At 44.9% G+C, this 20497-nt stretch overlaps 1 protein-coding gene across 1 annotated transcript in view; it reads left to right on the top strand.

Moving 5' to 3' along the window:
* Positions 1–678: 678 nt before the first annotated feature.
* The window catches only part of pcdh7a (protocadherin 7a), a 37705-nt gene continuing 17886 nt past the window's right edge, over positions 679–20497 (top strand). The window contains exons 1-3 of the mRNA XM_057035502.1: positions 679–3367; positions 4642–5818; positions 10301–11083. Coding sequence (XP_056891482.1) covers positions 1947–3367; positions 4642–5818; positions 10301–11083 — 3381 coding nt within the window. The 5' untranslated portion in view covers positions 679–1946. The remainder of the gene's footprint in view (positions 3368–4641; positions 5819–10300; positions 11084–20497) is intronic.

Here is a 20497-nt window from a genome sequence, read left to right as displayed (position 1 = left end):
TGACCTGGCGCACTCAATAAACGCACCCCGTTTTATTTTTTATTTTTTTACTTAAAGCATTTTTTCTTATCACGCACGCTGTGTGAAGTGTTTTTAGGGCTGTACTGTTAATGCACATGCGGCGTCACCTCCAGAGGGCGTGAATGCGCCAAAAGCGCATCTTTACCTTTGGAATGCGAAGCACGTAGAGACGCCCCTTTACACACTTAAGTTCTTCCGAGATAGGGTGAAGAAGAAAGTGGGAGTGGGGGTGAAACCCAAATAGGTTACTGTAGATCTCTGCAGTTTTGGGGGAGTTGACTTTTTCAAGGCGAAAACTGAGCATTTGGTCCTTTAATATATGGATATTAGAAAGGCAGGATGGGAGCAGCAGAGCAGCAGTGTGAGGGGAAGGTCGGTAGTGTTCAATAGTATCAGCACCGCTGCTGCATTGCGCTCTTCAGCGAGCAGGCCGGTGCGCACACGCACAGCACCGTAGCTCCATCAAAATGAATTCGCTGCGTGTGAGGCAATTTCCTCACTCAGGAATATTATGAATGAATTCTTTTACTCTCCTCATAAAAAACAGCTGCAGCAGCAGAAACACGTCAGAGCAGAGGCCACATTTCTATTACAGCCGGATCACTCTGCTTTCTCTGCGCCTGTCTTTGTCCTCAAATGAATATGTGAATAAGGATATTTTCCCCCCACCAGGAGCTGTCACCAGCCGGGACACGGAGCCATTTAATCTCGCTGTATGACAGGAGGAGGAGAGGTCCGTCCTCTGCTAACCGACATACATGCACACATGCACGGCGACCCAACACCGCCTCTGCTGCCTCTCCCGTTACAGCTGAGCGATCGAGTTGCGCGGACCAGGAAAATGTTGCAGTAGCGAGCAAAGAGAGAGAGGGAGGGAGAGAGAGAGAGAGAGAGACTGCAGCATCGCTTGAGATTGGCAGCAGCAGCAGTCCCAAGCAGTGCAGGTGAGAAGGAGAAAAAAAGAATAGGAGGAGGCGCATGAGGAGGGTTGAGAGAGAAAGAGAATGCGGGACTCTCTCGCAGAGACGCATCTATAGTCGGTTCATCACCGCATCACCAAGACGTGGTTTCCCGGGACTCTGCTGAATGAATTGAGGGCGTCAGGATCTCCGTCTTAGCCCATCAAGAAGCAGTTTGACTTTTCCCTCTTGATTTGCGTGAAGACAATAACAGGAGAAAGTCTCCATTCCCGCATCCTTGTAACTTGCGTGAAGCTATCCGACAGCTTGGCACGTTGTTCCACTGCGGGAAAAGAGAAAGGAAAAGCAACTCGATCGGAAGGTAAGAAAAGATCCAGTTGTGGGATCCCAGCGACTTTAAAAGCGATTTTTTTTAAATTCCTCCTTTCAGAACGTGGGTTCTTTTTGCTCAGCGTCCGGAGGGACCGGCTGTCTTTTTAAAATCCTTTGTCCGGTGCTGCATTGCAGTTTCCAACTGGGAAAGCCGTGAGAAGTCCCAAGTGTGACTGGAATGTAAAAGAAAGAACTTACAAATGTTGTAGATGCTGATACGCGTCCTCTTGTGACTACGGGATAGAGCTCCGATTTACGCCAAAGAAAGGAGTGAGACAAGTGGATTAATCGAATAAGACTGAGCAGTTTCTCATTCTTCACACGAGGATGGATGTTTTCCATAGCTCTGCGGTATGAACAGTCCCGCAAGACAATGCAAATTATTCTATGATAGAAGTTAAAAAGACGCGACTCTTTGTGCGGGGGGCGGACAGAGAGGGCACCGCATCGCTGAGGTGAACTCCGCTGCTCCGGACGTTCGGCAGCAGTGCTCAGAGAGCTGCGAGCAAGAGGATCGGAGACATCAGACACCCACGTTTCGGGGCTCAGCGCATCGAGGAAGGAGGGAAGGCGATCGGGCAGGCAGATAACGGGTGAAGGAGAGAGGCGGGAGGGGGACAGAGAGAAGGAGCCATGCAGAGGCTTGGTGCAGTGCACTCCTCCGTGGCGCAGGCTGTCAGCATCGTGGTCTTAGTGCTGCAGCTGCTGACTCAGCTACCGGGAGCCAACTCTGCTCTAAGGTACCGGGTGGCGGAGGAGGGCCCTCCTGATGTCAAGATTGGAAATGTGGCCGCCGACCTGGGCCTGACTGCAGGCACGGGCAGCGGGGACGTCACATTCGCCCTGGAGAGTGGTTCCGAATACTTCAAGATTGACAATGTGACAGGCGAGCTTACAACGGGCCCCAGGCGCATTGACAGAGAGAAACTCCCACAGTGTCAAATGATATTTGATGAAAACGAGTGTTTCCTGGACTTTGAGGTGTCGGTGATTGGGCCGCTGCAGAGCTGGGTGGATCTGTTCGAAGGCCGTGTGGTCATAACTGACATCAATGACAACACACCCTCTTTTCCCTCACCTGTACTCCAGCTTTCAGTGGAGGAAAATCGCCCGATAGGAACCCTTTACCTGCTTCCCACCGCAACAGACCGGGATTTTGGCCGAAATGGCATAGATCGATACGAACTTATTCAGGATGGTGCAGCTGGAGCAACTTCAACCAGACGCACAGCAGGAGGGAACCCAGTTACAAGAGTGGATGGAGTCGGTGACCGGAGGGGCAGAAACGGGGAGAACGGCGGAGCCAGGAGCACGGTGTTTGAACTACAAGTTGCAGATATACCTGATGGTGAAAAACAGCCTCAACTTATTGTAAAAGGTACATTAGATCGGGAGCAGAAAGACTCATATGAGCTCATCCTGAGGGTTCGAGATGGAGGAAACCCACCCCGGTCCTCCCAAGCCTTACTCCGCGTGTCTATCACTGATGTGAATGACAACAGCCCACAGTTCGAGAGGTCCACGTATGAAGCTGAAATGGCAGAAAATGCCCCTCCGGGGACACCTGTCCTCCAGGTCAGAGCGTCTGACCGAGATGTCGGAGTTAACGGCCAAGTGGAGTACGTCTTTGGAGCTGCCACTGAATCTGTCAGACGTCTCCTCAGACTGGACGAGGCTACTGGATGGCTGAGCGTTCTCCACAGGATCGACAGAGAAGAAGTGGCCCAACTGAGGTTCACAGTAACAGCGAGAGACCGAGGTCAGCCGCCCCGAACCGATCGCACAACTGTAGTCCTCGCCGTGCGGGATGAAAACGACAACGTCCCAGTCGTGGAGATCCGAAAAATCGGACGGATCCCCGTTCGAGACGGAGCAGCGTTGGTGCCAGAGAACGTCCTGGTGGACACACCAGTGGCTCTGGTGCAAGTGTCGGACAGAGATCAAGGAGAGAATGGGGCCGTGACATGCACAGTGGTGGGAGATGTGCCGTTCACCCTGAAGCCAGCGGGTGAAACAGTTCTTCCACCCCTACCTGCTGAAGACGCCTTTGACAGGTGAGGTGAAGGTAAAACCTAAAGCTGACTGAAAACAGCACTAATGGTTGTGCGTGTGAAAATGGGGGATAAATAAACAACCACATGAATTAAGCATTGCAATTTCAATAATAATAGCTCACTAATATTAGCACCCCTGGGGGAAAGCTCGCAGGAACACCGATGATATTTTGTGAAAGAGCTGGTGCAATAATTCAATTCATCAATTAGTCGATTGAAAGGAGCTTAACGGATATTTTTGGTAATTAATTTAGGTTTTTTAAGAAGACGTCAAATGATTCGTTAATAGGGTCACTTTAATTTATTAATGTGTTTATGATTTGTGAGGCTCCTCTCATCTCTGTGTAGAACAAAAGATGTAATGTGGTGACGTCCCTCTAGCCTCTATGAATTTGTATTTAATAATAACACAGAGCTTTAATAATGCTTAAATTAGAAACCATTATTGATGTGATCATTTGATTAGTACCTGATTAATTGGCGATGAAATCATCAGTAATGGCAACTTTTGTTCCTGAGAGTCAAAAATATATAGAAATGCAAGTTATAATAATCAAGATCCTCTACAGCTCTCAGCTGCTGCGGCTCCAGGAGGTGTTATTATGAGATGAATATGTAAAGAAGTTAGAGAACTGTTGCTCAAGTGAGACCTTGCATGAAAATGTCACATGAGTTCAAGCAGAGTCGCTGCTTGTGATCCTTTAAACCTCCCATAATCACACTTGTAGAAGCACTTTTGATAAGTTAACTGTTTGGACTTTATTATAACCTAGTTCCTACGGTGGTGACTGCAAATGTCAGTACCTTCCACTTCAGTTCTAAATCTCTTTTGTATGGAGGGAAATGGAGGAAGTTGTTTTGTGTCATCAGAGCTGCTACTTTTTGTGTGATAATGCTGGCCTCAGGGCTGTCCTGGACTAATTCAAAATCATTGCTGTGAGAGGTCTGCAGCCACTTGATTACTTGATTTGATTAGAATTTCTGTAATATTATGGATGACAGAGGCACAATATTAAAGTCTCTACAGTTGGCCGTACTATTTACATTGATTCGCTTGATTTGATTTGTTTCTGTGTCATTGGATTCCAGAGTCTTGGTTCGTATTTGCAACAAACTCATTACAAAATATTTGCGTTGATTCTTTTTGATATGAAAAAATAAAGTGTGTTTAATATGTGTGTTTAAGTCAACATCTGCATAAAGAGGGATTATTTAATTGACTTCTATTTTGTTTGTGCTCTCAGTAAATCAATAATTTTTTTTCTTCTTCACAGGAATAAGAAAAAATACTTTTTACACACTTCTGCCCTGCTGGACTATGAGACCACCAAAGAGTACAGTGTGACCATTGTGGCGGTAGATTCTGGTAGCCCCAGTCTGTCCAGTAATAGTTCTCTGATGGTGCGGGTTGTAGATATCAACGATCACCCTCCCACCTTCGCCCAGAGTGTTGTCGAAGTTCACTTTGCTGAAAACAACTCACCTGGCGAGAGAGTGGTCACCGTTGTAGCCACAGACGCAGACAGCGGTAAGAATGCAGAGATTGTGTTTTCTCTGGACCCTGCTGGCAACGGGCCCTTTTACATCGACGCAGATAATGGGGATATCCGTGCAACGGGGGTCCTGGACCGTGAGCAGCGGGAGAGGTATGAACTGAGGGTTATTGCCAAGGATAAGGGCACTCCATCTTTGCAAGGCTCAGCAACCGTTGTCATTCAGGTGACCGACCGCAATGACAACGCGCCAAAGTTTGCTCAGGAAATTTTCACATTCTATGTAAAAGAGAACCTACTTGCCAACAGCCCAGTTGGCATGGTTACCGTGACTGATGCCGACGAAGGTGAAAATGCTGAACTTAGTCTGTTCATAGAAATGGATGGCAGCGACGGGAGGAAGATGGGAGGGGAAACAGAAGATGAGAATGGTGAGAAAGGGCAGGAAGAGGTGTTTTCCATAGAGAACAACACAGGAACTATTTTCTCATCAGCCTCCTTTGACCGAGAAAAGCTTTCCATCTACACCTTCCGCGTCCGGGCTGTGGATGGAGGGGAACCCCGAAAAACTGCCACCGCTACCGTGTCGCTTTTTGTGACAGATGAAAATGACAATGCCCCTTCCATTACCTCTCCTGCCAATGAGTCCTACACCCTCCTTCCGCCTGCTAGCAGCGCCCGCACCGTTGTCAGGACGGTCAAAGCCATAGACTCGGACACTGGCCTCAACGCAGAGCTTCACTATGCTCTTGTTGGGGGAAATCCCTACAGACTGTTTGAGATTGGTCACACTAACGGAGTGATCACCCTGGCTGAGCCTCTGGAGCGGCGTCACAGAGGTCTACATCGCCTGGTGGTCCGGGTCACAGATAGCGGGATCCCGTCGCTCTGTGCCACTGCTCTGGTTCACATCTTCATCAACGACAGCCTGGCCAACGCCTCACTTGTAGAGGCACAGGTACTTATCTCTGTGTGTCTCTTACTTTGTGACTTTGTTCTACCTATCTGCAAAAACTCCCAGTAGTGTCAGTGACGATAAGAAGATAACTTAATTGCTAGAAAGAGCTAAATGCAAATTTTGCAGACATTCTGCCAGAATAATTGTGCCCACATTTCTTCCAGACAAAGATCCCATCTTCATTTTAAGGTTCCTTTTTTTTTTTTTTTGGCAATGGCCTCTGTGGCGTGGCTGTTCATTGTCCCGCTACATTCTTATAATGACTATGTGGTCAAAACTGTCACAAAGTGGTTGTGCTTTTATGTTTGCGAGAGAGAGAGAGAGAGAGAGAGAGAGAGAAGGGAACAGAAAGAGAGCATTATATGGATGAGTATCTCAGAGAGCCAGAGAGAGAAAGAGAGATGGTCCTGTCCCACTTTTGGCTTCAAGTATGTTTACTTGAATAGAAGTTGTACTTTAGCCTCATCCGTCACCATAGCCCTGAATATCGATGAGGACTGAAGAGGGGGTGTTTCATTGTGGCCTGTGCTGCAGCCTATTGCAGTCACACGTGGAACAAAGCCAGAGAAATGCACTTTCTAAGCAGTGATATTGACAGGAGGAGATAGAACGGGGGATTTATGTGTATTTCTGTATTCTATATAGCTCAGGAAGACAGTAAGATTAGTGTTTGAAACATCATTCTGGGTAAAGAGGTAATTGTCTCGACTCAAAGCCTTACTGAAATACCAGAAATAACTGTGGCAGCATGGGCTCAAATTTAGATCATACTATGCTGTGAGAAGTCCGTTTCTCTTCTTTATCACGATCATATAAATAAGAAATAACTTCCATTTAGTGATTTAAAAGGACTGAGCTTTAAATTCTGCTAGTTATTAATTGCTGAACCTCCATTACTGGTGAGGGAGATCTTAACTAATGATATAATCAGCTCAGTGGTTTGCGGTTTGAGTGTTTCTTTTGAGCGTGTGGCCTTTTAACCTCCTTTATTCCTTCTCTTTACCCAATGGAAGGAAAAGGTGCTCTGCTGTTAGGTCTGTGCACATTATATGTCGTAGACGCATAGCTCTGTGCTCTCTCTGAGAGGGGGAATAGTGTGTGTGTGTGTGTGTGTGTGTGTGTGTGTGTGTGTGTGTGTGCGTGTGTGCGTGTGTGTGCGTGCGTGCTTGTGTGTGTGTGTGCGTGTGCGTGTGTGTGCGTGTGAAAAGTGTTATGTTGCACTTTTTATAACCTCATTTCTTTGGCTTTGTTAAAACTTCAACAACAATGCTCCTCGCAATACTGATGCTTTCAGCAAGTTTAAAACCTGCTTGTGGTAAACGCTCATGTCAGCTTTGTCAGCTTCTGTCAAAAGAAAATAAAAGCGCTTGGTCGACTGTGAGTGATCTACAAGTGAGCAAGGTGTGCTGTACAACAACTATCCTGCTTGGTTCCATAGCAACTGTTGCAACAGACTACATACCGGTAAACACTGCAACTATGACAACATCCAGCTTTAAGCGCCACCTTGATTTGGCACTCAAGACTTTTAGAAATTACATATCTCGTTTAATATGAAGTTGAGATTTTGAACTTGCCTCATGCGGAATAAACTCAGCATCCATGAAATAAGATATTACAAGGTGCTGATTTGGGCCGGAGCCAGGGGGCAACCATTCTTTAAATGTGGCACTGCAACTTAAATATATTAAGTGCAAATTGAACACTTAAGGAGATGAGCATTAGAGCAGTTAGAGGAAGATATACAACAACAGTGTTGAAAACTTAACACTAGCGCACGGTGAATAATGTGTCTCAGGCTTCGAATGCATCAACACTTAAAAAAATAAAAGTCCTATTTGTTTACTATAGTTTTGCTCTACGCTCTACCTGGCAAAGTAATTGAGTAGACACCATTGAAGAGAGAATACCTCCATCACATAATGAAGTCGAGCTGACTGGTGGATAGATGCCAGATGTAATTAGGAAAGGAAAACGGCTTCTAACGCAGCAGAAAAGGTGTTTTTTTTATCCAAGGATATTGGGTGAACCATGCTTTTGGTAATTAGCTACAATATAATGTAGAGTGTGAGCTGGAACAAAAGTGAGATATAAGCTGTATTTCCTCGAAGGGGCTTGGAAATGGGAGTTTGACCAGTTGTGTATTAGAGAATAGATTATTACACTATTATTGTGATCAGGAAAGGTGGTAGTCAGATAAAGTAGTTAATATTATTAAGTCTCATTGATAGTATCTTTTTTCAATTTTGGTAGCAGCTGCCATACTGCCAATATTTGTTCATCAGAAACTTGGGTCGATAGTGTGGTCAAGCCAAAACTTCTCTTTGTTGCAGTATTGGCACCTTGAGTAACAATCAGATAGCAGAATCTTTGGGGAGCGGAACAGATAGAGTGTAGTGATGGCCAGATGGAACAAAGCTCATGCAGCAGAATGAAAGATTTCCACAGGGAGTTTGGGGATGCGTCAGAAAGCAAAGCAGTCACAACACAGCCGTAAAGGTCAGTGCATTTACCCTGCACACCTCCAGTCGGAGACAAGTCTGCAATTTATAAGGTCAGGTAAATCCATAGTCACACAAACTTGGCTATCGTACTTCTAAATCGATGCGCACATGGCTGCTACTTGTTACTTGCCTGTTACTTTTCCTCGCCTGTGTATGCAAAAACCAGCACACGGTGCAGGGCTGCAGCGGACCTGAGACATGTCCAGCAGTAGGACTGCAGACAGGGCAGTGGATCTTTGGAGAGCACAGAGCCTGGTAGTGGAAAGAGAATAATGTAAAAGAACTAAAACAACTTACTCAAGAAATGTAACTTAGCCCAGAGTTGGATAATGATAAAATAATGAAATATAGTAGGGTCCCATTCTTAGCTTGAGGGCAGACAAAAAGTGAATAATGTGGTTCTCCATATGAGTAAGCCTAAAATGCTTCAGATAACATAATAAGCAAGTTACACAGTACGGTTACACAGAACTGTTCTCTCTCTCTCTCTCTCTCTCTCTCTCTCTCTCTCTCTCTCTCTCTCTCTCTCTCTCCCTCTCTCTTTCTGTCTGCAGTATTGGAAATACCCCAGCTTGTACTCTATTTTAGTTGGATATTGCAAACCAAATGGAACTTTCTCTCTTCCACTCTGTCTTCACTGCATCTTTTGCTGCTATTCCTAAAGCAGCTGGGATTATATGAATATATAATTTGCAGTCTTGGCGGAAGGATGTATGAGCCCTGAGACACAGTGTCACCGCTGCCAAGGTTTATTGTTGTTGTTGTTGTTGTTGTTGTTGTCGTCGTTGTTGTTGTTGTTGCTGCTGCTGTTGCTGCTGTTGTTGTTGTTATACAGATTATGTGTAGGTTAATATAAAATATCACACTGCATGTATGTATGTGTGCATGTGTAGAATTGGGTTCATGTTGGGGTTAGAGGGTTAGTTGGGATGTAATGCATTATATCTACAAAAGTCCCTACGAAGATATTGTGTGTGTATATACGCATAATTTTGTGCTTGCCTTGTCTTTGTTGTCTTCTCCTTATACAAGATTATCCAAATATTGTTGGAAATGTATGGATTAGAGATATTCAGATTCTTGACCCCTGTGGCCTGCCATTATCAGGGATGTGCAGGACGCCACTGCCACACTGCCTCCTGTCAAGCAGGGTTCCAAAAGCAGTAATGGCTGTGTTTGTGTTCCAGCATAACCCACTTTCTCCTAACGATCCTTTTATCCTCATTAGTGTATGAGCTCTGGGTGCTTGTGACTGAACAGTCCTGTATATGTGCTCATAATGGGAACAAATTTATGTTTGTGAACAAAGATAAGAAGAGATAAGATAATATCACTCTGTCTACACCAGTTCTTTATAATGCAATCTGTTCTATATTGACCAAAATGGATTAGCATGGATTTGCGTTGAAAACAATCGTGCATAACAGGATCGGATTCAAAAATGCAAAAACAAAAGATTCCACAGGGCAAATGTATTTACAATCGCTCAAGCCCTAATCTACTCTTTCCTCTGTGTTCAAATTGTGATAGAAAATCCTCAATGACTCTACGCCTACGTTGTCATTTGGCGTGTTTGTGCCTTGGGGGTGTCGTCACAGGAGGCCTTGAATGTGCGCGTCCTACCTGTTTCTCCCACCTTCTTCTCTTACTGTTCCTGAACTCAGTGTCAAAACTTTCCTTTTGTTCTTTTCATCCGCTCTAACGTGTAATGCGCTCATTTTCTGCTTCAGTGCAGAGGAAGCAAGCTCACCAGTAAAGACTTGCAATGTTGCAGATGGGAAGTGTGGAGACTTGTACTTGTAGCAGCCATCTGTGTGGGAATAATGAAGATGTTACCCTGTTTAAGCCCAGCCATGAGTTTGCTTCATTTAAAAATGCTGTTTGATGTTATTCTCTTCCTCATGTCGGCGTTCACAGCTCGTGCCTTTTGTTGCTCATCTTCCTTTACCTTCTAACTCTTTTTTTGTTTCTACCCCAGATCGCCCGTAGCCTGATAGCTCCATTGTCGCTCGACATCGCAGGAGACCCTGACAGCGATCGTGCGCTGGGGAAACAGCGTCTGTCTGTTGCCATTGGTGTCCTGGCAGGGGCTGCTGCCGTCATCTTGGTTATCCTACTTGTTGTCACGGCCCGCCAATGTGGTGCTCAGGGCAAGAACGGGTACGAAGCTGGCAAGAAAGAACCGGAGGAAGACTTTTTCAGTCCTTCGGGGGCTCAACCACAGGTGAGCCGTGGCAGGGGATCAGACCGTGGACGCAAACCTCGACGGGATAAGCGAAGTGGAAGTAGTGGCAATGCATCCGCTGGAGGAGGGAAGTCTGACAGGTCACTTTACAGTGGCATCGTCACGGTCAATGGGCTGCGTCGCCATGCCAATGATGATGAAGAGGAAGAATTGAGCAGTGCCAGTGACCGCCTAGCAGCCCGCTATTGTGTGGTGGATGATGACCCAGGCAGCCCGCGGATGGGCAGTGGCAGGAGGCACCAGTCGAGCCCAGATCTGGCTAGACACTACAAATCCAGCTCGCCGCTCCCAGCTGTGAATCTGCAGCCACACTCACCCCCAGCTGAAGGAAAGAAGCATCAGGCGGTCCAGGATCTGCCCCCCTCCAACACTTTTGTGGGCAGTGGGGGCTGTGTGGGGAGTGCAGGCTCCAGCAGCAGCAGCAGCGGCGGTAGTGGCAATGCAGACGCCATGTCCTTGGGATCAGACCAGTGCTCAGAGTATGGCTGCCACACCGGGAACAAGTACAACAAACAGGTAGGAGCTGCAGAAAAGGCCCCACCCAACAAAAATCCCACATTTTTCCAACTAATGCTTCACAGAACGTCTCAATGCGCATGGATGCAGCTGTGGATCTGCATCCTGAGACTTTGAAGAGTGTGATGGTATATATATGACCATGTCACACCGCAGTCCATGAATTGTACATAAACACGCATGACTTTATTTGCAAGTGTGTATATGTGTCCACATTTGAATAACCCTGTGGAGTTCAGTCAGAGCCAAGTTATAAAAGCAGTGGGCAAACAGTTGCTTCCTGCGGGGTAATTGGTCATTTTATATTTTCTTTTTCTCTTATCAAACCGCTAACTCCCAATTATCTAGCATATGCATGTCTATACTGAATAGCTTATAACATTAACAGGGTCTTTTGCAGAGATAATGGTCGCACTGCCCTCAGCCTTTGCTAAGAAAGACACAGTTGAAAACAGAAGTCCTGCTGACACATAAATACTGCATAGGGACAGTCAGTCAGTCACCCCTCAACCAAGACAGACACGCACACAGACACACACACCCTTCATCTATCATCGTAGACACACTGACACAGCAGGGTCTCCGTAGCCCACGAGGAGAGCTCCCGAGAGTGATGTTTGACTGACAGCTAAACCTTCTTTAAGGGGCGGTGTCTCATTTTCATGACGGACAGCTCCACATTTATCCTCCCTGCGGTGAAAAACTGCTGATGCGGCCATTAAAATGAGCCAAAGAGGAGCTTCTTAACTTAATCAATTCATACATGTGCACTCAACACGCACGCACACGTACACACACTCCAGAGGTTAATCCATTACGGAGTCAATCCTCTTAATCTGCTGTTCCCAGGGAAAGAAAATGCTTACTGGGAGAGTTTGGTGTTCATGCTTACGTCCCGGCGCATATAAGGAGACACGACGACACGCAAACTGACAGCGTAATGAATTATTGATTGCAGGGGGTAATTAACTCCCCTGCTGCAGTGAAGCGAACCACCTCCCGGTCCGACCCCCAAAATATCAGTAGTTGCTTATACATCAGTGGGTGTGTGACACTTTGGGCGCACGTGTGCGTCGGTTTTCATGTCGGAATTTGTTAAGTGAGCAGGTTTGTGTTTGTGGGAGCCTGTCACTTTGCTGGAGGGTTTGCTCATTTCATGAAGGCATACGCATTTTAAATGTGAGTGCAAGTGAGAGATAGATTCAGAGAGTAATAGGTGGTGAGTTTATGCCAAATGCAAGAACTGGGACGCTGACAGAATTTGGAATAGCATTAGATGTGGGAGAGAATTATAGGTGGAGAGGAGGAGATCAAGTAAACTAGATTGGTGGAGGGTTCAAAGATACTTTTACTGGGTCGTTAAAACTTTAAAAAACGTTCATCAGAAGTAAGCACATCATTAGGCTATGGAGGGGATTACAGATGGGGAAAACAAGTGAAAAGGCAAGTAATTAAAGTAACTGTAAGGATTATATATGGGGGTACGATTAGAGAGGTAAGGAGCTGATATAGCGGCTTTGTTTGACTGGGCTGTTATTTAGTTTCAAAAGTTAAAAAAGGCAAAGAGAACAGAAGCGAGGAAGGATATTGATATCCAGGCTTGAATAAACACAAAAGTGAGCAGATGAAGGAGTAGGATAACGAGATAAAGGTAAAAAAAGAGTGAAGGATAATAGGTGTGCTTTGCTTTGTTTCTCTACCAAATCCTTTTTGTTTTATTTCACAAAAGGAAGACAAGTTTTCAATTTTTACAGACAATTACTCGCAGAACGAAAGGCAACAAAGTGAACACAAGTGATACAGATTCTGAAATAAATCCACAAGATCCGCGAGACATTTTTCTTTGTTGTGCTTCTGATGATTTACATTCCTAAGTGAGTGCTGACACTGATGGAGAGAGGACGAATAAAGTGTAACAGACAGGGAAACGTCGAGGGGGGCGGGGGGGGCAGTGAGCGAGGTCCAACGTGCTTAGCAGCCAGTAAGGGAGAGTGGACTGTTGAGATGTGGGTCATCAGGATACCCGCTGGCATTGGGAGACATGAATGATCAGTCACATGGCACCGCAATCAATATGAGCAAAGTGACCTCGTTCTAGTTTTAAACTCACAGCATACACACACTTGACCCACACTCCAACACACAGCTGCTTCAACTCAATGGTTGAAGACACTTCATCTAAATGTTTCTTTGACTGTTCTATCCCAGTTTCATTTCGCCAGAAATCCAGTACTCTATGAAAAATCAATTCCAATTTTAATTGAATCATTCACTTTTTCCCAGGAGCCGTTAGCACGATCTGCTGCTTCTTCTTCTCTCCATCCCATTTACCGCTTTTTTGCCAAATGCATCACCATGAATATAAACATCCCTCCTCTGCATCCGTCTTCTCCTCTGGACTCTGACCTCTGACGATAAGTCCACTCAGCACTTTCCTCAGTCCCACTTCTTTTACTGTTGTGAGCACTTTCTCTCTGGACTCAGCGGGGGGTTTGTTGCAGTGCCACAAAGGCTGATTGGAACAACCCACACACACACGGGCATGTGCGTGCACACACACAAGTACAAAGTGGAATCAATGCAGCCAGCATTAAAGGCCCAAGACTGCAGTAGAAACAGGTGGGTTGACAGCACACTTTCACAAACCTTGGTGAAGGTCAGAGTTGGGATATTAAGACGTGTGCCAATGTTTTGATACAGCAAAGACTGGCAATGAGAGAAGAGTTTTGTGGTTATTATAGCTCTTCCATCCGGTCTTGTCCATGTAATTGGACTGTATGGACGGTAACTGCTGGAGAGATTAGGTCTACTGGATTATAAAATTGAAAAGCAGCTTTTCATTTTCGACAAAATCCTTCCAGGATTAAATGTGATGAGCGTCTGTCAAAGACTCGCAGTCTCCTCTCCCTGTGCTCAGCCATGCCTCATGAGCACATACACACATACATCTCCAGTAATGCATTCGGGTCATGGGGGTGAAGGCATTGTCAACCAAACACACACACACCACACAGCACAGACAGACACACACAATGGAACCATCTCGTGACCCCTGTCACGCTACCAATGAACTGATGAATTTATTAAAGCTATTATGGCTTTATGCCGTGAAGCTGTCCATATGCTCGTGGGGTTTAAGAGGTGAAGAGGTTGAGGTTAAATGAGAGGTGAGAAGGACAAGGTGGCTATAGTGAGTATCACCCAACGCCGGACTGAAAGTCTACGTAGTGACCCGAACAAGGGGGGGGGGGGGGGCAATGTTGAGTCAGTGGGCATTGGAGAGAGAACGTGAGCCACAGGGAAACAGGAAAGAGTGAGGAAAACAAAAGGGGGGGGGGGGTGGATGAAGAAGGGTTTGGACATTACTCGAGTCTAATGTGTTGGTGTTAGTAGCTCAGGCTGTTGAGGTGTAACACATGCTCATGCTGTAAACATTGATTTTCCGCCTGACTGGGATCATATCTGGTTCACATCTGCAGCCCAGGTTTACCAGCCACGACCAGACAATAAAGAAGTGCAGCCTTAAATACTGCTGCTTTTACGCTCTGGTGTCTTTAAATCCATACTAGTGGTGATGATGAACCAAATTAAAAAAGGTCAACTCTAACGCCTCTCCACAACCTGACAGACCCATATTGTGCCCTATAGGGAACTATTTCCTCTGTTTAATATGCCAAACTGTTTACAAATTAATTTGAATGTGGACATTTGAATTTGTATTCACAGATGTTTGCCACTGCTTATAAGCTAAATCCAGACTTTGGTTGTCATTGCCCTTAATTGATTCACCGATCTCCCAAGGTCACACAGAAGTCAGAGCAGTCCTGTCCTTTATGGGATGTAAATTTGATGCCATATTTATATGCTATCACATACATTACAGCTTTATTATACTATCTCATTTCAGTTTGGAAGAGGCGGTAGTTTGTGACAGGGACATCAGCGTCTGTTGGCATGCAGCTTGGGCCTTGGGCCTCAGATGCTCGACCCCAGAAGCCTCAGCGTTGTCGTTTGTGCCGTGTAACAGGATGTGCTTGTGAGCATTTGGGCTCCGTGCAAATACATTTGCAGTAGGTCGTGACGGATTTGCTGATTCATTGGCAAGTTTGTGCGTGAGCGCCGGACGTCAGGGGAGAGGACAGGAAGGCAAAAGGCGGTGAGAATCAGGGGAGTGTAATTGTGGGAGGCAGACAGAGAGAAAATGTCTGTTTCTACACACATCAAGGTCACCCAGATCCACATGTGATTGGAAGTTCCCTGTCTGTTCTGGCACCTTACCACACAATATAATATAGCCTAACCGGCTGATAATGTTACTTTGGCAACATGCCCTCCCTTCAGAGTTTGTTTTAAACTAACTGTAATGGCAAGAATGTGGGACTAATCATTCTCACGGACCTGTGCAGACATGCTGAGGCAGGGACACACTGCACAGACATTGTGTGATGTTTGATTTTAACACACGTGGACGTGCCGGCTGAAATGCGCTCTTGTGTGCGTATAATGGCTCATAATTACGCACCCTCCCCAGTTGCTCATACTTTTCCCAGCGAGCAGACTGATAAGAATATGATGACACACGAGTGGAGGGGAAAGTTTTCTGGCTCTTACATCAGTTTCTTTTCCATTCCCACTGGATTGACTCATGCACTGTGTCTGCTGAAATCATACGCATCTGTCGGGCCTTACAAACATGCACTGCCGCAACCGGCTGACACACACATGGTCGAACACACACAAAGACCTACATAGCAAGCCCCTCGCGGAGATGCTTCCTTTTATTTGCTTTTTGAAGACTCTACTCTACGTTGGGCTGCTCCGCATTCAGCCGGCCTTCCTTAAAGCATTACCTTAATGGGTGTCTGTGGGCTGAGCAATTTTACCCAATATTGCGAGACAAAAGTGCTTTTTTTCTAGCGCCAAACAGAGATTCCAGACATTTTAGTTGCCCGTTGACTGGTTTCATCCATGTACACAAAGAATTTCCAGTGCATTAAGCTGAGCTGAATTAAATTGACGTGAATAGCTTTTGAATAAAACGCAATTGGACTTCAAGTCAGCTCACTTATTGAATCAAACTGAATTGCAAACTAAAGTGACTTTAACGTGTTCTGCCTTCTTATGAATGTTGCCAGTATTAATGCAGTGGCTGATATATAACAACTGGATAAGAACTGATATTTAGCTTGTTTTGTGTGACATATGGAGATGCTGAGAACTCCTTTCACGGATGACCTTGTAAAGTCACAAAAGAGTGTCAAGGAGTGAAAAATTATTATCAAATGTATTCTCCATCAGGATGCCATAGCTTTGAATGGAACATGAAGAGTTATTAAAAATGATGGTGACACTGATGCTTGTGGTATTTCGCTGCCTGGCATAACATAACATCACTTTAGGACAAGCACTCGCTCGTGCCCTCTGTATTGTCATGAAAAATACATGATACGAGTTGAGTAGATTAAACCTGAAAAAAATATGTAACCAAATGTTTTGTGCAAAGGGAGGCAAAAGAGAAAGTCTCCTTATTAAAGCTTTGTGAGCACCAAAAGCTTGATTGTTTTTTTTGAAAATTGGACCGTGAGAGATGCCTCGCAGCTAATAACAGCTGACAGATGATTGGTCAAATTAGGCCGCCGATTGAATCGGTGATTCAGCAGCTTGGAGCAAACGTTTAATGTCCTTGACTCTGTCTTTGTGGACTTCTGTTATTTTTTATAAGAGCCGCACCCAATCACACTGCGGAGTAAACCTGTCGGAAGTCTGCGAACACACAGTCGGGCGTGATTTATTTATCTCGTGTGTTTGAGAATTAATCTTGGCGCCATGGAACCGACTGCACAAATTTGAAGGGGAAAGTGTGCTGCCAGAAACCTAATGTTCAAACTCAGAAACATAAGGCCACCAGAAAACAAGTGAGCTAACAGCAGCACATTTATACAAGCACGATAAGGACAACACTCCAATTTTCAAGCAGGCCAATATAAATGATTTGACTCTTCCACACACCGCTCTGTTCCTGCGCTCTGTAACTCATCCAATAAAAGTATCCCTTTCCAACCCTCCGTCCCTGATGTCTGTAGTAGGCACACAGTCACACCCACATCCTCCTCCATCTTTCTTCCACTTGATTGATCGCTATGTTCTCCCAAAGCGGTTTCATCCTTTTTCATCACCCTCCATCTGGACCCATCTTTTCAAAACAATTTCTAATGGTTACCAGTTTTTTGGTTACCAGTTTTAACTCTTTCCCAAACATTTAATAGTTTCATGAAATTTAACGAGCAGCTCTGAACACCCCTTCGAATTCACTCCTCCTTCTTCTTTTTTCTTTATTTTTTAGACTTTAATTAACGTGAGCTTTAATCTTTGCTGTTTTCCTGATTGGAGGAAATGAAGCATGAGACCAGGAACTGAGCCTAAGGTGTGAATATCTGCAGCGTGCAATATGGTTTATGCATTTTTGCCACTGGCAAATCGCATTTCTCGCCGGATATCAGCTTATTAGATCTAGCGTGAGTGTGAAGACTGCCCCTCGTAGCGCCGTAGTCCAAAGCCACTGTTTTTGCCCTGGGCTAAGTGTAGCCATCTGTTTTGGAATTGTTGGTGGAAGATAGATAAATCGGAAGATTGAGATGGAGATAGAGGAGGAGAAATGGAGAGAAACTGATAATAAGTGGAGGAGGAGAAAATAAATTCCTGGTCAGCACTCGTTTGTCACCAAACTGCATTGGGGTGGGGAGGGGGCAGGTGAGGTTTATGAGAGTGTGGCACGGAGATGAAGGGAAGACAAATGGGAGAAAAGGCAGAGCTTCAGTAATTGTGAGGGGGTGTGGAGCTACAAAATGAGAATGTGCTTCCAGGTATCACCTAGGGGTGGAAAGCATAGAGTGCAGAGAAGCAGGAGATTGGATGAAAAGGATAGCATAAGGATAGTATAAAAAGGCAAAGAGAAGAAAACTTTCCAGTTGGAAAAGCTCCATTCTTTGCGCTATTTTTTTGGGGCGTCTGTGATTGAGAGTGAAAGAGAGTGACAGCGAGGGCTCCAAACCTGCACTCCAGTTACATAAATGTGAGTAGGCAGATGCTGTGCCTGCGGCTACGGGCTATATCGTACCACTGACCTGGGCCGATTTACCGGAGCATCTATGCATGTTTTCCTGCTTTCCTGTTCAGCCCCGCTTCCTTGTCACAAGTAGTCCTGATAAGAGACGTCCACCACCAAGACAGTGCTCGCACGCAGCGAGGAAGGTAAGGCTGAACTACAAGATCTAGGCGGTCAAGCCTTGAGAGAGAAACCCCCCCGGGTGCTCTGAAACAGAGGCATTAAAATAGTTTGACCTCTTTGACATCGGCAGGCTCACGCAGACTATATTAGTGTTCCGTCAAACCGCACTGGACAGTTTCAGCTAACATTGTTATCTCTGATATGTAAAACAGTTTGATGTGTATTTTTATTCCTTTCTACAAATTTCAATACATATGAGGAGTGAAAGGAGCTGGGCTCCTTCGATGCCCTACTCTTCAATGAACAATTGAATTGAGCTCAACAACTCAAAGGAACATCACCGTAAAGGTGATTCCGTAATGAGTCAACGCTACAGCTACAAGTCGCGCATGCATTATTTAAGAGGCTCTCTTCTCCCGTGTCACAAACACTGAGATCCTGAGAAAACAGCAAGACAGGAAAACAATCAACAGAAACAAAATAAGCCACTTTTATTGAGTATCATTCAGATCCCCAGATCTGCACCTCAAAACAAACCCACCTCATAAAAAAATGTATTCAAAGTCATGCAAATGTATTTGCTAGTTGGGTCCCAAACAAGTTTCCATGGGGATGAAGTGGCAACCTCTAATTAGCTGGATAAAAGCAGGCTTACTTCAGAGCCAGAAACACCAGAAAGCTTGGAAAGAATACGGATCCTACATGCGTGGACACAGATGTAGCGAGGAGGGGATTAATGCATGGTTGGAGCACCCAAACGCAGTATCATGCTACGATGTGAGGCAGAGCTGGAGCGTGTCCACACAGATACGGTTCACTGCTGCACTGTGCTGGGGCACGCACATGCTCACTGAGCGGTCAGTCTCCTTTAAAGGCGTGAATCAAGCATTGGTCGCGGCATCGTGTTAACACGAAAGCTTTCATGCCAGTTTAAAAGAGCCGGCTTTGATTAGAATTAGATCTGCGAGAGTGTTTCTTAACGCTGGGTCATGCTGACAATGGCACTTTTAAATCCCCGTCGCAGGGAGCCGTCCATCAGAAATATGTCCAATCGACGTTCCACCTCAGTATTGTATGGGCTTTTTCTTTTCCTCATTTTTTTCTGCTCTTTTTTCTTAAAAAGGGCAGTAGTCAGACATGTTGCTGTGCCAATTCTGTGTAACTTCCCAACCACAAAGGGAAGGCAGCATCTAAGTTTCAAGCATGATCAAATAAAAAGTGTTAAAATGATGCCCTTGACTGTTAATTGAATATCAAAGGCTTATGTTTTCGGGTGCCCGCATGAATTTTACAATACACTCTGATTGTACCTGGACCTGGTATTGAAAGCTATAATAATTCCTTCGATATTCCCATTTGGGATCTTATGTAGAAACTGAGTTGACTGTTTTCCAGAGAGATAATTTTATTCAGGAAAGGTTGTTCTGCAGCTCCTCCAGGTTTTTGCAGACTTTTCAGTTTAACTTTTAGAAGTTGTGGTTTCACTTCTAATTCGTTATGGGCTTACTTCAATTTGCAGAAAAGTGTCTCAGCTGTTTTAAGCATTGCATATAACTTGCAACATAACCAACATTGGTTAAATGTCAATAACAAAAAAAAGACTCAAGAACTTGCAAACATATTTTACAATATAACAAAACAGTTGCTTTTTGAAGACATATATATATATATAGTATATATATATATATAGTATATATATAGTATATATATATACTATATATACTTATATATACTATATACAGTATATATATATATATACTGTATATTAGTATATTAAAAAAGCAATTTTCACAATTGCCTTCTTATACCCTATAAAATGACATATTAAAGGTGAATTAAAAAGATATCCAGTGGATGACATTTCTTTGTGGCTCACAATGGTGCACACGACACAAAACAGTTTATTGCCACTACAAATGACACATCCAAAAACTGGACCTAATATTTGTTGGCAAATGTCTCTGTTTGGGGGACATGTCTCTGTCTTCTGTGCTGCTGACAAGGAAGCAAACATCCACCAAGCCGGTGTGACTACAGTTATTGGTCAGAAGAGCAGAAAATTCACTACAGTTGAATAGGATGGAGAGGCCACATCAGCACTGCAATATCCTAGAAGGACTCTTTTATGTGTTTTACATGTTTTTAGTGCATCTGTACAGTTGAATCGGGGTGGAAGAGCAGCCAAC

Source organism: Takifugu flavidus, chromosome 6, assembly GCF_003711565.1.
Source record: "Takifugu flavidus isolate HTHZ2018 chromosome 6, ASM371156v2, whole genome shotgun sequence".
NCBI classification, from domain to species: Eukaryota; Metazoa; Chordata; class Actinopteri; order Tetraodontiformes; family Tetraodontidae; genus Takifugu; species Takifugu flavidus.
This window is presented reverse-complemented; position numbering and strand designations above follow the sequence as displayed.